This window comes from Strix aluco, chromosome 4 (genome assembly GCF_031877795.1).
Source record: "Strix aluco isolate bStrAlu1 chromosome 4, bStrAlu1.hap1, whole genome shotgun sequence".
Taxonomy (NCBI): Eukaryota; Metazoa; Chordata; class Aves; order Strigiformes; family Strigidae; genus Strix; species Strix aluco.
The window spans coordinates 106,410,562-106,425,793 of NC_133934.1; the positions used below are offsets into that span (position 1 = coordinate 106,410,562).

At 40.4% G+C, this 15,232-nt stretch overlaps 1 protein-coding gene across 10 annotated transcripts in view; it reads left to right on the forward strand.

The window, feature by feature from the left end:
- The window catches only part of GPATCH2L (G-patch domain containing 2 like), a 48,086-nt gene that overhangs the window by 15,450 nt on the left and 17,404 nt on the right, over positions 1-15,232 (forward strand). For 3 of the 10 annotated variants that reach the window (XM_074824787.1, XM_074824788.1, XM_074824786.1), the window contains 3 exons: positions 797-851; positions 2,843-2,928; positions 11,812-11,903. In XM_074824787.1, the coding sequence (XP_074680888.1) occupies positions 797-851; positions 2,843-2,928; positions 11,812-11,903 (233 nt within the window). Of the gene's footprint in view, positions 1-704; positions 852-2,842; positions 2,929-7,385; positions 7,481-11,811; positions 11,904-14,050; positions 14,224-15,232 lie in introns of those variants that run through there. The other 7 variants (XR_012623307.1, XM_074824791.1, XR_012623308.1 and 4 more) reach the window with 7 other exon arrangements.

The window sequence follows — 15,232 nt, forward strand, 5'->3', positions numbered from 1 at the left end:
GGTAACTTAAGCATGCAGTGACCCATGGAATGGGAGACAGTCCTCTACTGATGGCTTCTCCTTTTTCTTATTTGCGATTGCTGACTTCCCTTTATATATAAGGCTGCCCCTGTGTGTGGACACTGCTCAAATGCCCTTTTGGTTACAGTCAGCTTTTTCGTTCCCCCTCTTTTATAATCTGCCATTGCAATAATTGCAGATCTTCTGCACAGTATGAGAAGACTGAGCCCTATATGTTAGTTTTTTTAAAAAGCTTCTGTGCGGAGTCATGCTATGGGTGCATACCCAGACCAGAAATGATGCTAAGGCAGCCGTGAAATTGCTTTCTCTCTCTTTGGTGTTCTGTCTCCTTCCCCAGTTAGTGTATTTAAATTATAGTCAGCACCAGAAATAGTCATGGTGCCTATCCTTTGGCATCCCTCTAATGCTATTTTAGTTGGGCAATGGATAGGTAAGGATGGCACCTCTTGATGGAGTGCAGTGGGTCCAGCCTTTGCCAACTGTTGGTGTCCAGTATTCTTTCTTGGATCTGAAACTTATTGTTAATGAGTCCTGCTGATGTTTAATCTTTCTCCTTCTCCCTCCATCTTTGTTCTTCCCTTCCCCTTCTCTTGTTACCCCCAACCCTCCTTTTTCCCCCCTCCCTTGTTCGTTCCTTCCTTGGCATTGCTCCCACCTGTTCTTCTGACTCTGCCTCCTTCCAGTTTTTGGTTACCATCCATGGGAAAGAGAGATCGCAACCAGGTAAGCTGACTCTGCTCTACCTTTTTTATTTTCTTGGTTTCCTTCTCTCTAGAAAGAACAAAGTGCTGGCTTCTGATTTCCCACACACTGTGGCCTGTGCACATGAGGTAAGGCAGCCCTGTCCTGTCTCATTTTGTTAACTGGTGTCTTCTGGGCTTTGAACACAACCCATGTCTCAGGCATTATATTGTCTGTTTAAACTGAATAGCTCAGGAACTCCTTTTGTTTATCTCCCAGTTTCAGGTTAGTGTAGGCCTTCCTCTGACAGTGAGTGGGAGGGAAAATGCCACTTGGCAGGAGGAGCTTTGGCCTCTCACAGTTCCATAAGAATTTGAACATTTTTCTCTTTTTAAATGCTTTGTTTTGCCTTGTTTGGCTCAGGCTTCTACCTGATAGTCCCATCAACAGAGGAGGGAAAAAAATGGTGAGCTGACTGTAGTTAAATAGCAGCCATAACAGGAAAATGTAAGAGGTGGTAAGCAAGAGAAATAGGCATTCTTGTAACTGAAACTCTTGTGTATGCACTTTTATATTCACCAGTAAGTCTTTCATAGCTTCAGTGTTAGGAGGCTTTTTTACTTAAGATATAAGAGCTCAGGTTCTTAATAGCAGAAAGCAAGAAGGATCTTCCATTTGAGCTGTAGTGTTGTAACAGTGTTCCTAGCCATGCACACTCCCTTCTGTTCCTTTGTGAATTGGTTTTTGGTTGGTGAGCAGTAGAATTGAAATCTGTTTTAACCTTCAGGTGACTGAAAATACATATATGGCAAGAAGTAATTTTCAGGCCTTTGTGCAATTGTGTGTTTTCTGTTAATGAGAACATTTCATGTACCACTTTTATGTTGCTAAAGGTAAGAATGATAGCTGCATAAGCTTTAAAATGACCAAAATAAATTACTTTTGTTTTTCTTAAATGAGCGTGAGTCAGCTACAGAGGGTTACTGGTGATTCTTCCCTACTGTGCAGCTGCAGTGTTACTTCACAGACAGTGAACTAACAGTCCAACTTAAGGAGGAGCTCCCTGATAGCAGTAGCTTTGTGGTGCATAGTGCCTCTTCTTTCTCGGAAAGGTTGAAGGCAAAGGTCTACTATTGCGTTTTAGAGTTGCAGATAGCTTTTATGACAAGTCCTGCGACAGCTCTGGATTATTCACTAATAATTATTAAAAACGCATCTGTAATCCAAGTAATACAGGAAAAGTGTTCTGGAGATTGGTGTAGCACTTTGCAAAGCAGATGGAAATGAATTTTCTTCTTGTGGTGTGAATTATAAATAAAGAGGAGATGCTGAATGGAAGTGTAATGCAGGTACCCCAGAGAAACTACCAGTCTAAACCTTCATTAGCATATTGAGCAAAGTTTACTCTGTGCATTTCTGTCCTGACCTTTAAAAAAAATCTTGAGTTGTATCTTCTACAACAAGCTGCCTTGAACGGGTTTGATGCCTTCAGGATTTATCTAGTGTATATGTAACAAAGAGTCTAAGATCAGCCTGACCATGCAGTGTTTCAGAAATTTGTTTTAAGCAGTTTGCAAAGAAAGCTTGTGAGGTGCGTTGGAAGTGGGAGCAGCAGCTCGCTTGCTGTGGAATGAATTGGGAGCTCATTATGAACTGAACATGGTGGGCCTGAGTTGTCTAGAGGTCTGTTTCAGTGACACATACGACCATAGGGAATATTGGAACTGCTCTGTGGGAAGTTCTGTGCTTCCACCATTCATAACAGTGACTTTTGTCTCTAGAATGTGAAGGTAAACAAGAGGCTTCCCGAAAGGGTGGCAGACATTTTGCTTATGGCATGCAGCAGTAGAGCACTTTGAGTATGGTCTTAGTCAACCAGCATTTTTAATAATGTGAGTTGAAAGAGAAGTGTGCTTGTAAGTCTGTCTGTTGTGAGGAGGTGGTTATGAGATTTGCTGTTGTATCCCGTGCTAGCCTTTTGTCTGAAGTGAGAGTCAGTTCTCACCTAGTCCCACCCCTTGATATGTCAGAAAGGTCTCCTTATACTGTATGAACAACTATAGGGAATAGATCTGAGCAGCTGTATCTGGAGACTATTTCTTTTAATGCTTTGCTTAAATAAAATCTCTTGACTTTCCAGTTCAATCCATTATCTCCTCTGTACTCTCTGGATGTGCTTGCTGATGCTTCCCACCGAAGATGCTCACCAGCACACTGCACTGCCAGGTAACTCCCTTGCTCTGCTCCGTTGGGGTTGTCTCACTTCCTGCCTGTGGTTATCTGCAGTAGTACTATGTGGTCTGAACAATACTCATGGACCTGGAAGGTAACGCACTTTTCCCTAGGAGGCCTGTGTTCAAACTTAGCATAAAACATACCAATGCAGATTATTTGAGAGTCTCAATACACTAAGTGCGTAGATTATATGAAACAGTGTATGACAGACAGGCAGAACATACTGTGCTTTTAGAAATAAATGCGATCTGTTCTGGATTGTGCAGTGAGTTGCTGCAAGTCTGTTGTATAGGTACAAATCGGCATAATACTGTTGCCCACTATTAAAATTGGAACAAGATGAGAGAGAAAGTGCTGACAAGCTCATGTGGGTGACATGCTGAGGTGTTTTGGTATCCTGGGCATCCTAAAATAGACCCTCTGAGAGATTCAGAACTCACCTGAGGTGACCTCTAATGGCTTGATATCTCTGTTACTATAGCTGAAACTTAGATCTGGTCTAGCCAAATGTTGAGGTATATTTGAGTCTGCACAGTTGGGGTTAATATGTTATTCAGGCGCCTTCTGCTGACTAATCCTAAATTAAATTCAAGTGTTGGCCTCGGAGGTGACTCCTGTTCGTGTGCTGCAGGTGACTATCTAAAGGTAAGGTGCCCTTGAGCTCTTTACCCGTGCAAGGAGACAAAGCCTTGCTTGGGACACGATTCTGCCTATGTACTTGTATGAAGGACCAAATCTGAAAGAAACGTCTGGACTTTCAGCTTCATGGCTTTCTTTCCCTTGTTAATTAGCAAATAGAGCATGAAAAATGTACTGAGGTTCTATGTGTCTGATCGAAAGCTTGGCACCCACCCAGCAAAGCCTCTCCTCCTGCTGGCTTCTGCAGGGAATTTTGTGATGTCGCACCATGACCTCATGCTGCTGTAGCCCGCATGTTAAAGCTGGAAGGGGGAAGGGAGGAAGAAATCAGCTCTTAAGTGTTCAACCAGATGAGCATAAAAAGAATTCAGAAGATTGTGCATCAGCAAACTGGTTCCTTTCTGTGCTTTTGCCCCACTCTGGGGATGTTCTGTGCCCATGAAGCAAGGAGATTGATTGGTCTATTCATCTGCAGCTAGGATTTCTTGTGCCTTGAGTGTTTTACTTAGTGCTTTACAGGAGTTTGTCTTTCAGGAAGGAGAGCTAGACAAATCCTGCTCACAAATTGAAACAGGGCAAAATCTCTACCTTTATGATGATCAGTGAAGGCCCTTTCCAAAGCTACTGTTTATGGCAAGGGATTTCTAAACCTGGAGGGATCATGTTTGCTTGGTTTTGCTGAATATGTAGTCTAGCTAACCAATGAATATATGCTTGGTTCCTTCCTTTAATGAACAGGTGACTGGTGTCCTGATAAACATAATCCCTGATTGTTACAGAATGTTGGCAGAGAATTTGTCCCATCCCAGAGGTGGCTGTATGTTTAAGTACCTGTAGTTTGAGAAAAGTGTTACTATTTTAGTGTGAAATGTGCTCAAGAATCTTTCTTTATAGGATAAAGCAATATGAAGAGAATGAATGTTATGTGGCTCCATGTTTGTGGAAAGGATTGAACTCTTCGGTGCAAGGTGCTTGCTTTATGTAAAGATCATTCCAGGGGCACAGAAGGAATTTGTTCCTTCACAGAAATGTTTTCTTGACAATAGTTGTTCTTTAAGTGCTTCAGGAGCCAAGCCTATTAGTAGTCCCTCTTCATACAGGAGGTTTATGTGGTCTCTAAGCACTGTTCAGCCAGTGCCCCTGTTAACATCTTCCTCTTTTGCTATGGTTGAGTCAATTCCAGTAGTTTGTGCTTTAGTAACCGACTAAGAGCTTGCACCTCATCCTAGAGAAACTTTACTCAGAAATTTGTAGGAATGGTGTGTGTGGGAAGCTAATCCCCTGAGAATGATATGAAACTGTCTTGACGTTGTGGACATCCAATTTCTTCAACCTGATTCCCACTGTGCCATGCAAAATTACCTCTTTCTGCTTAGTTTCTGCTATCACAAACGTGTCCAATGGAGTATAGGTATCAGGTGGAGTCTTTTCTCTCGTACAGAAATGTTTTCTTTGTCTCAGTGGTGGATTTTGGTGCAGTTCCTCTGGAAGACTGGTAACCCCGTGCTTCGTTCAAGCAGAGCTGAAGGCCAGAATACTGAGCACAGTTGGGTGTGTTCAAGAAAGGCTTTTCAGTGTTGGGGAGGAGGTTTTATGTGGAGGGTTCCTTCGGAAGTCTTATTTGAAAGGCTGTATAAATTGTACACTACCAAGATTACCTTTCTTGCTTTATGTCTGTGATGAGAAGAGATTTCATTCAAAGTGTATGCACAGCACTGGGAATTTCACACCCATCATTAGAAGCAGTTTTGTGTGTGTGGTGACTGTTATCATTAGTGGTATAATTTTATTTTGTGAAGCGAGAAGAGTTTCCTGCTTTCTTGCAGTCTTCCCGAGGGATGGCTGGTGTATTAATTTGCTGTATTGCCTCCTGGCTGTTCCCAGGCTGTTTTTCCTCTTCATCATGGAATTTTTAATGGCCCTGCTGTCTCTCGGGAGGCATGCAAGGAAGAGTACCTCAGGGATCTCTTCCTTTTTTCACATGCCTATAATTACTCTCCTTTAAGAGCACAAAGCGTTTGCTAATCATGTCTTGTCTGCTAAGGTTTTGGCTTCATGATGCAGGCTGTTAAAAGCAAGCAAGTAGAGACTTGCATGGACAGCCCAAGTGATCCTTCCCCTCTTTCCCCTCTGCCCATTTGCCTCTCTGGGAGAAAGCAGTGGTCTGAACAGAATTTTCTTCTTGAACTCCTCCTACTTAAGAGGGCTTTCTACTGGGTCAAGTGGAATATCTTACTAGATTTTGGTTATTGAATGATTCTATCAGTGAGAAGATGTTGTAGGTTGTTGGTTGGTGGACTGTTATTCCCTTGAAGCAGGGTGAGAGTTTCAGAAGAGCCTGGAGCCAATGTTTCCTTCAATTTAAGTTTGAATAGCAGGTAGAAGATAAATTATCTATAATGCCATTTATTGTTTGCCTAGCCTTGAAAGTAGGGTTATGGGTGAAAAACTCAATTAAATGTTCCCACTGGAGGTCATAGGTAAAGTGGACGTCAGATGGCAAGTAGATGTTGAAGGTGGAGATTTGAAGAATTATGTTAGAGAGACCTCTGAACAGTACAGACGAATTGAAGAAAATCACTTTGCATGTACTCTCAGTTAATATTAACTGTAAACCTAGAGTTTAATTGGGTTTAGATGCAAGTCTCGCTTCCTGCCTGAAACACAGGATAAAGGGGTGAGTGGTCATCTCCTCGTAAACTGCCAGTTGCTCCATACCCTGGATTTGGTGGTGCTGTTAGAGTGAAAAGGCTTGAATGTCTCTAATTCTAGTTCCAACTCTAGAAATATACCAGTCAAAGTAAATCTTGTTCTTTTCTGTATCTGTGCAGAGATCCTGACATTTCTGTCTTTTACCCAAGCATGTGGAAGTACAGGGATTGCCCGTAACGTCAAGCCTTTCCTGAGGCAGCTGAAAGAGTGAACGGATGTTCACAATTTCATGCTTTCCCACTTCAGTATCCCATTCATTCCATGCGACCTATCCACATACCTTCATCTTTCTGGAATTGTCTTTATCTAAAATGTCTGCTGTCAACTGCTTTAGGCATCTTTCTCCTTAGGTTTTTTTAAAACTCTTTTTCCATTTAGCTGGAGCACTTTCATGTCTTCCTTTGCTAAAGCCTGGCTAATATTCCAGTTGGGGATATAACTGAATTCTTCTGACAGGCATGCAATGAACAGCAGCTATCAACCTAGTGTCACATGCAGTTGTCTGAGACGTAATGCTCCCATTTTGGTGAATCCTAAATCTCTGGAGTGAAAAGTAAATTCCCCTTGGCTTCAGAATTTTGTTTACTTGCTATTGCTTTCTCTGCCTATAAAGCATGTTGCCATTATCAAATCTGTGTACACAGCAGGTCTGACAAATGTTGGGACTCTTTCTGGCACAGATACCATGTGATTCAGTATGAAAATAGAGAATGCAATATATGGGGTCACATCATCTCTGCTTAGAATGCTTACATGGAAAACTAGAAGAAAATGTGTTCACTTGCATTTGCCACACACAGACTTTTAGGAATGGAATTGCTACATCATGAGAATGCTTACTTGGGGAACAGAGTGCTGCTGCATGAAGACCTATGAGACTCAGATGATTTAAGAAGTGACTTGACCTGTTAGTGATTTTGGAATCTGAAAATGTGTTCTAGAAGCTCTCCCATGAAGCTCTGCAGGGCAGAGGAGACTCTGCTAGGCACAGGAAATATCTACAGTGTGATGTGATAGCAAGAACCACTTGCATGCATGGGAGCTTTGCGTGCAGATTGGATGAGCAACTTGTGTTGATTTACATGTATTATGTGCAGATCAGACTTTGGTGCCCAGCTGGCTCTATAGTCAAAGAGGAGGAAGAACTCTGCGTTTACTATTATTTTTGTGAAGCCGCCATCAACAGCCTCAGGTAACACCTCGGGGCTTAGAGAAAGAGCCTTTTATTTGGCCTGTGTTTGCTGGGAATATAGCATCACAACAGCAACAGCTGGGTTGTGTGGAGTTTTAGTAGCAACATCCTTGTTAGAATGCTGTCTCTGTTGAACATTTACTTTAACATGAGGATAATAACATCCCTCGTATGTATGACAGTAGATTAATGGCCGCCTTTCACTACATAATCCAAGTGCTTTGCTTCCTCTAAGGATAGGGTTAGAATAAAGATTGTCAGCAGAGAAGCTGGATGATGCGAAATTACAGCAAGAGGCATACAGCCCTGAGTGTGCGATGTGCCTCCTGCCTCCAGGAAGGCCACAGACTGTCACAGTTAGCTCTGTAGGGTCTTCTCAGAGACCTTGGTTGTGAGATTGAGGTGTTTTAAGGGTTTTAAGAGAGTGGACATCACTTTACAATCTAGACTATTCTTCACAGATAGTGAAGGCATCAGGGGCCTGGTGCTGTTCGGTAAGGTTCTTTGTGGGCTGATGTGTGCTTGTGCTCTGTATTGTGTCCCACAGATTGTATTGCCAGTCCTAATTTTCTGTTTAAACCCTGTGGTAGATGTAAAATAGTGGCAAGCTCCTGTGAACCTATAGTCCAGCACGTGGTCACCTTGAACTATAGGAGTGAGATAGGAGTCGGGTGTATGCAATTACAGTTCATTTAAAAAAAAAGTATACAGTCATAGAATAAATATGTAGAAAAGAAATGAAAGGAAGCATTACTTCTGACACTTTAGAGACAGCAATGAATCTCAGTTTTTGGCATAACAAAGCCTGCTTTTTCTCCAGCATGACCTGCATACTATGTTAAGAACAAGAGACAAATCCATATTTCCTGGATAATTCCTTTATCTTAGCTTGTGATTAAAAAAAAAAATCACTGTCAGAAAGACACTATAGACTTTTTTCATATAAAACCACTTTTTCTATATGTATGTAATTTTTCATTCACTAACTCCCGGCAGTGAGAGGCTGTAGTGTGAGTTGGATATATTGCAGCCATCAGTGTCACTGCATAGTGGATCCTGTTTTGTCTCTCCAGGTGTGTTCTACTTTTTCTCTTCCCAGGTTAGAATTTCAGTCCTCTCTAGACTGTAGCCTAGGTTTTCCCATTAGTCTCTGGTCACCTAGCACATCCAGCATTTTTTCTTATGATCAACCAGCCATAGTCCAAAAGTAACCAGGCAATTATTTTCTCATTACTGTTTGTGCAACACTGAAGAAAGTATAGAAGCCTAGCAGAAGTGATTGAAAGACAGTAAGGACAGAGTAAGTACCATTCTGGTTTCTCAGTTTAGGCCCAGATCTTTCATCCCACAAAGCTCTGTGCCTCAGACTTCTTCACGGAGGGGCTTGTGACAGTGCACAAATGTGCATTTTCTGTCAGCCTTTCTTCTCAGCCCTGTTCTATTCTACTTCAGAGTCATTTTTAAACTGTTCAGAAGAATTGTTAAAATTCAACTTCGGCAGAAAAACTAATTCATGGTTGCAGCCTGTCGGTGAGATTTTCACAATCTGTAGTTCAGCCTGTCCACTGCAATGTTGTGTGCTGGGCATACATACCCATGACCTGACTTCCCTGGTGGTAGTGTTTCTAGGAGTCTGCTGTTAAACTGGGATTCACCAATTCTATTCTCTTACCAATATAGTACCTGTATGCGAGCTAGTGACTAGAAATTTAGATTGAAAAGTGTGGTATCTACCAAAAAATGCATTTTTCATAAATTAGAACTCAGGCACCCTTTCTGTCCATGTCTTAATGAGGACTGTCATCCCTGCGTGCATTCTTCTGCTCCTCTCTCTCCAAAGGTACCTACCACCTGGAGTTTCCCTGTATGCAGATTTATGGTGCCCGTAAAGTGCACCAGCCACTCAAAACTGACACTTTTACCACCAGGTCAGTCAGAGCCAGTGAGTAATCAATAGGTTCCTGATTTACTAACTGAAGTGTGGGTGATCAATAAGGGATAAACCTGAATGAAATACATGTTACAGAGACAATTTATGACCTCTGAGCCTTTGTGTGTTAGAGGCAGGGCTGCTAGATGCAGTGTCTTTGCTATTAGTCTCCAACCGGAGTATGATTTGCCTTTACTTTCACTGCAAGAAGGGATTTTGCAGTTCTCATATTCTGTTTTCATTTTTTTTTTTTTTTTTTTTTTTTTCCCCTCTTGTGTAATCATGAGGTAAGGGAAGATGAGGTTTGAGCATGGAGCTGACTGCCAGGAGCTCTTACTCAAAACCTGTAACATTTGTGAACTGGGAAAAATTGCATAAAGTCTCTTGTAAATGATAATGCATACTTCTTTCCTAGTCTGTAGTGATTCTCCACCAAGGATCAGCTGGCTAATGTTGGTGTAAGTTCATAAAATTAAAAAGGGAACCTTATTATTATTATGTGATAAAATTAGCTGGATTATTATATATAATTATGTAGTCATCTAGTTAGTAATCTAATACTGTGTAACTGATGCAAAATAAAAACCTGAAGTTCCACTTGATTGAGATCTTTACCTTGGGCTATGTGTGTGCCTAGATGTTTCAGAATACATTGTAGAACTGTGCTCAAATACTATATAGCTACTATCATAATAATATACAAAAGCAGTTTTTAGCATATGCGAAGTCACTTAGAGGTTAGTCACATTTACGAACACAGGATTTGAATATGCAGTCTATAGGTGTGATGGTGTTTTTGAAAGCCCTTAGTTCATGTTTTCAGGAGAATTCTGTGTCTGGTTATATTAATATGCATTCCCAGATTTGAAAAATTGTCTGTCAGTGAAATTTAGCACAATTTTAAAATTTTTGAAACTATTCCTTAATGTCAGATTTAGATGACAGCTGTTGTAGACTTCTTGTAGGTCTTTTAAATTTTAGTTGAGAAGACAGAACAGTAGATATTTCTTTCTTATTTTGTGATTGCACATTTGTTACAGGTAAGTAGGTAGACCCAGCAGCATTCAGACAATTTGTAGTCTTGGCTTGTATAGGAAATTTTTTGTGCTCCCTACACTGTTCTGTATAGTTACAACGGCATTCTTTGGTTTTGTGTAAATTCGGCATCTAAAATTGTATATTTATAAATATGCTGCTTTTTTTTTTTTAAATAGATTTTGGTGTGGAAATATGAAGCCATGAACTTTCTCTTTTGTTATCTGTAAAAGATTTCAGTACTGGATAAATGTGTTTGTTAAACTTTCAGGATTTTTAAAAAAATGAAAACAACAAGCTTTAAAGACACAGAAGCATTTCCTCACTTAACCATGAAAATTTATATAGTTCCAATCTTTACACCATGTAAGCACCTCACAATCTGTGATGGATTTTATTTGCACTGTAGTTCTGCATTTTGCATGTCAGATCTGATGCAGAGAATGACCAAGGAACTTGCAAAAGAAACTTATCTCAGACAAAGCAGGAATTTGAACCTAACGTCATTGCTAAATTATGCTCTTGTATTCATTATGGATTGTATCTGAGAAAGTTCTCTGGTGCCAAGACTGTCTTTTCAGAACTAAGCTTATCATCTTCCTACAGCTAGAACTTGGAGGAGTGCTCAGTTCAAGTCAGTCCCAATAATGCAGGTTTCTCCTTAAGTGGCAAATGGTTAAACTGAAATGGTCATCAGTAGGCTTCAGACTTAACAGTTGATATGACTGGGACAGATTATGCCTTTCAGCTAGTTTACAGGTGCAGCAAGGCTGTATTACTGTAAGCTAGATTCAGCTGTTTTCACAGCACTTTGGTAAGAAAATCATAATTTTGAAAATGCATGAGGCAGTTTTGCATTCCTAACTTTATGAACTGTAGTGGAAACAACATGCATGGACATTGGGAATATAGGTACATTCTAAGATGACTCTACAGTACTAAATAGGTTGCAAAATAATTTCTGAATAAGGGAGCAAATATCATGCAATTTGTTTAAAGAGCAATCTTGCAGACATTTGTTGTACTTCTATAGAAGTAACGGTAGGACATGTGTTATATCACTGCTTGATCACATCTTTACTTATGCAGAGAGTTATTTTAAAGTTAATACAAAGCGAGATCCTTTAAGGACTGAGAAATAATTCTTCTTCTGAGCAGTTTATGTTTGTGAACTTTTAAAAGAAATGGGAGTATAATGGTATATTAATGAAGAATGTGAGCAAAACTTCCCTAAGAAGCTTTTGATTTTTGCTGCCTACTAGTTAAGAAGCTGATGGGAAGGTGGGAGTTAGAGGGATTTTCCAGAGTCTTACAGGAAGGAAGTTGGTACTGGAACAGAGTTTAATTTGTTTTAATTTCTCTACAGGCAAGCAAATGTACACCTGGGACCACCATGTTCAAGGGATATCAAGAGGAAACGAAAGCCACCTGCAGCCTCCATGTCCAGCCCAACATCAGGTAACCTGGATTTATCTGTGTGCTAGCGTTTCTAAGGTTGTCTCCTTCTTGAGCAAAGTGCCAGAGTCACAGTAGCCAAAAATAGCATTACCTTGATTTGAAACTAATGAAACATGTGTGAGAAAGGCAATGTGAGAGAGACACAACATGTGTTTCTGCATAGCGTCGAAAGCTGCCTACTAAACAAATCTTTGATGATGCAGCTATGGTAAGTTAATGCAATTTACTTCACTGTACAGTGGGTAATAATCTGTTTCTTCATAAGGTGTTATTTCCCCCATTCCTAAATCATGCAGTTCATAGTAATAAGGAGGTGATCAGTATACAGTGTGTTCCTTCAGTGTTGGGCTGACATTAGCTGGTGACCCTGGTGCTCTTTTTCAGGGTGTTTCTAGACACTTTCATTGAAGTAAAAATCTGTCAATTTTTGTATCATCACTGTGTGACACCACTTACTCCCTGGGAGTTGTCTTATTCTTGTGGATTAAAATAGTCACTTTGTTCTTTTTCTTGCTCTGGGGATGTAGTGATTAAAATGCTGGTTTATTTTCATGTGGCGTATTTCTGGAAGGTGATTGATTACTAATCAGAATCTGAAAAAGTTTTAATCTGCAGGACACAGAGGGGTTTAGGAGATTTCTTTCTGGCCTCTCACCCTTACCCTTTCTTGAAATATTTTGCCTGCTATCAAGCAACACATGTTATTCCAACTAGCTTATTAAAAACTATTGTTGTAATTCAGTAACAAGGCGGTGGGTAAGCTGATGGGGAAAAATGGTGATGTGAAAACAGTGGGGAAGGCCAAAGGAACTGATGATGAATAGGAGGAATGAAGTTTGAATTTCTTCCTCGGGGTGATGGATAGACAGTAGAATAATGAAGTAGGGAAGAAAGTTGTGCTAGCTCTCTAGGCCACAGATCTGGATTAGAGACTGTCTGAAAGGTTCTGTATTAAAAAAGAAAATAACATTAAATTAATAATCTGTTGCTCAGAAAAAGTGCCATCTGTTATTGACTGCTTATTTAGGATATTCTTTCCTGGCTTTTGAGTATGCCATTCTAGGATATACAAACTTTTGTAGTGAAAGGGTTAGTAAAATCATGTATCCGTAGCCACGAAATTTTAGTTCTGGGATACTAGGTTTTCTTGGTATGAATGCTAGTGTCTCACTGTCCCCTGTTACCTGTCCATTTATTTATTGTTCAGAGTGTATTCTGTACTGCACTGCTGGTCACTTTCTATAGTGAGAGCTTCTATTTCTATGCCTACGTATTTAAAAATATTATGTAAATTGTACTTACCTGACTAGGGAAATTGTACAGTGAACACTTTTTGAAGAGTTGAATCTGCATCTGGAGTGGAACTCGGCACTGGGCAATAGTACAGAGGTTTGGAAGGTATTTTGGTTTTAGGGATGAGGGAGAGAAAATTAGAGTGCGTACTATAAAATAAGGAAGGAGAGTGTAGTTACTGAAATCCGAATAGGATGCTTGTGCTGATCGTCAAGAGGAAAGTGCTGCAAGATCTTTAATAGTCAGAAATGGTTAAGAGCTCTTCCTTAGAGCCTGTTTAGAAATAACCCCAGCAAAGTTAATGGCTATGGGCAGGGTTTGCTACAATACTGACTTGCGGAAAGAAACTTTCACAACCGGGTAACTGAAGCTGTGTCCTAGCTGACTTTCTACAGCAGTCTCCCAGTTGCAGCTGAAGTGCAACCTGGGCATGTAACTTAGAAACTTCTGAAATCTGATGTTATTTCTGTCAAAGGTGATCTTAATGTGGAATTGCTAATGCCTAAAGAAATACATAAGATTACTTTGCAATAATGTAGAATTAACTGAAGACTCTTACCTTGTTAGACATTGATGAGGTAGATACAGATTTTCTTCCCTTGCCATGCATCTATTTGCCCCTACGTAAATGTCTTATACTGGGGTTCCCCTGTATGTGAGGAATCATGGCAGCCTCACTTTCTCACTACAGAGGTTTTTTATGTTTGTGATGTTTTACTTCTGCAAAAGATGAAACACAGGTGAATCAGAATGCAGGCCCATGTTTGTCACTGCAGGCACAGAGTGCTGGATTTCTTCACCTTTAAATAGCTCCTTAGATGAGTCCAACTGCTCTCGTCTCACTTGTTGACCAGGTCCTGCTTCAGTGATCTCCTTTTTTGCAACCTGAGTGCCCCATGGAGGTGAAGGACACAGCCTGAGCTGGCTCCATCAGTCAGCAGAACAAATGGGCTTGCTCTGCCGAACATCGGGCCATCTCGGATTCCACCTCTTTTATAGAGATGAGTGATGAAGAGGGGCTCGTTCCGCTTTGCCGCTGTATTAATACACATCAGGGGCCAGCTCCCGGCACTAAATCACGCTACTGCATACATCTGTTATCGGACTTCTCACCAGTGTGATGAACAAGACTGCAGATAGAGGCTTCCTCGTGTCATTCTTTATAGGATTTTCCTAAAAGAATAAATAGCTCAAATCTCTGCCAACACTCTCCCCTGTCATTGTGATGAATTTAGCTTCTTTCTTAAACATGCAGCTACAAATCTTCCCCTGTCGCCTCACCCCCCACCATCCACAGAAAGTTTTGAGTTGAATTTGGCTGAAATCAGAAGATGCTAATAAAAGGCATGAGATGTGGTTGCTCTCTCCCTCCTAGCTGCAGGAATGAGAGAAGGGAGCTAGAGATATGTTTATTTGGGAGTCAAGCAAACTAAGTTTATTCCATGTCTTCTCATGGACTTTCATGAATGTGAGTATTTATTGGGTTCTGGTAAAGCATCTTTTGTCAGACACCCTTGTATGAACATCAAAAAATATGCATTACAGTAGCAGAAGTGCCTAAGTCTCTATTGTATTGTTATAGCATTAAACTTCTGGTATTAGTCCTGCCCTTTGAGGCTAACTGGCCTAAATACCATAACTGAGATAGCTGTTAAAGAAAAAGGCCTAGCTGTTGAGAGCAACAAAAAGTGGATAGAAAATTCAGAATTCATTTGCACTTCAGGAAGTGACTTATCAAAATTAAATTGGGCAACGTTACATAAATGTTGAGAGAGATTGAAAATGAAAGTTAATGCTTTCCACACTACACAATCACAGAATCATCTAGGTTGGAAAAGACCTTGAAGATCACCTAGTCCAACCATTAACCTAACATTGACAGTTCCCAACTACACCATATCCCTAAGCATGTGTGTATATATATATATGTATGTCTCATGTGGGATATATATATATCACATGAAACAGCAAATATTTTGAACACACAAACGAAAAAATCCACTAATTTTATAAGGTATTGAAAATGCTTTTTATAC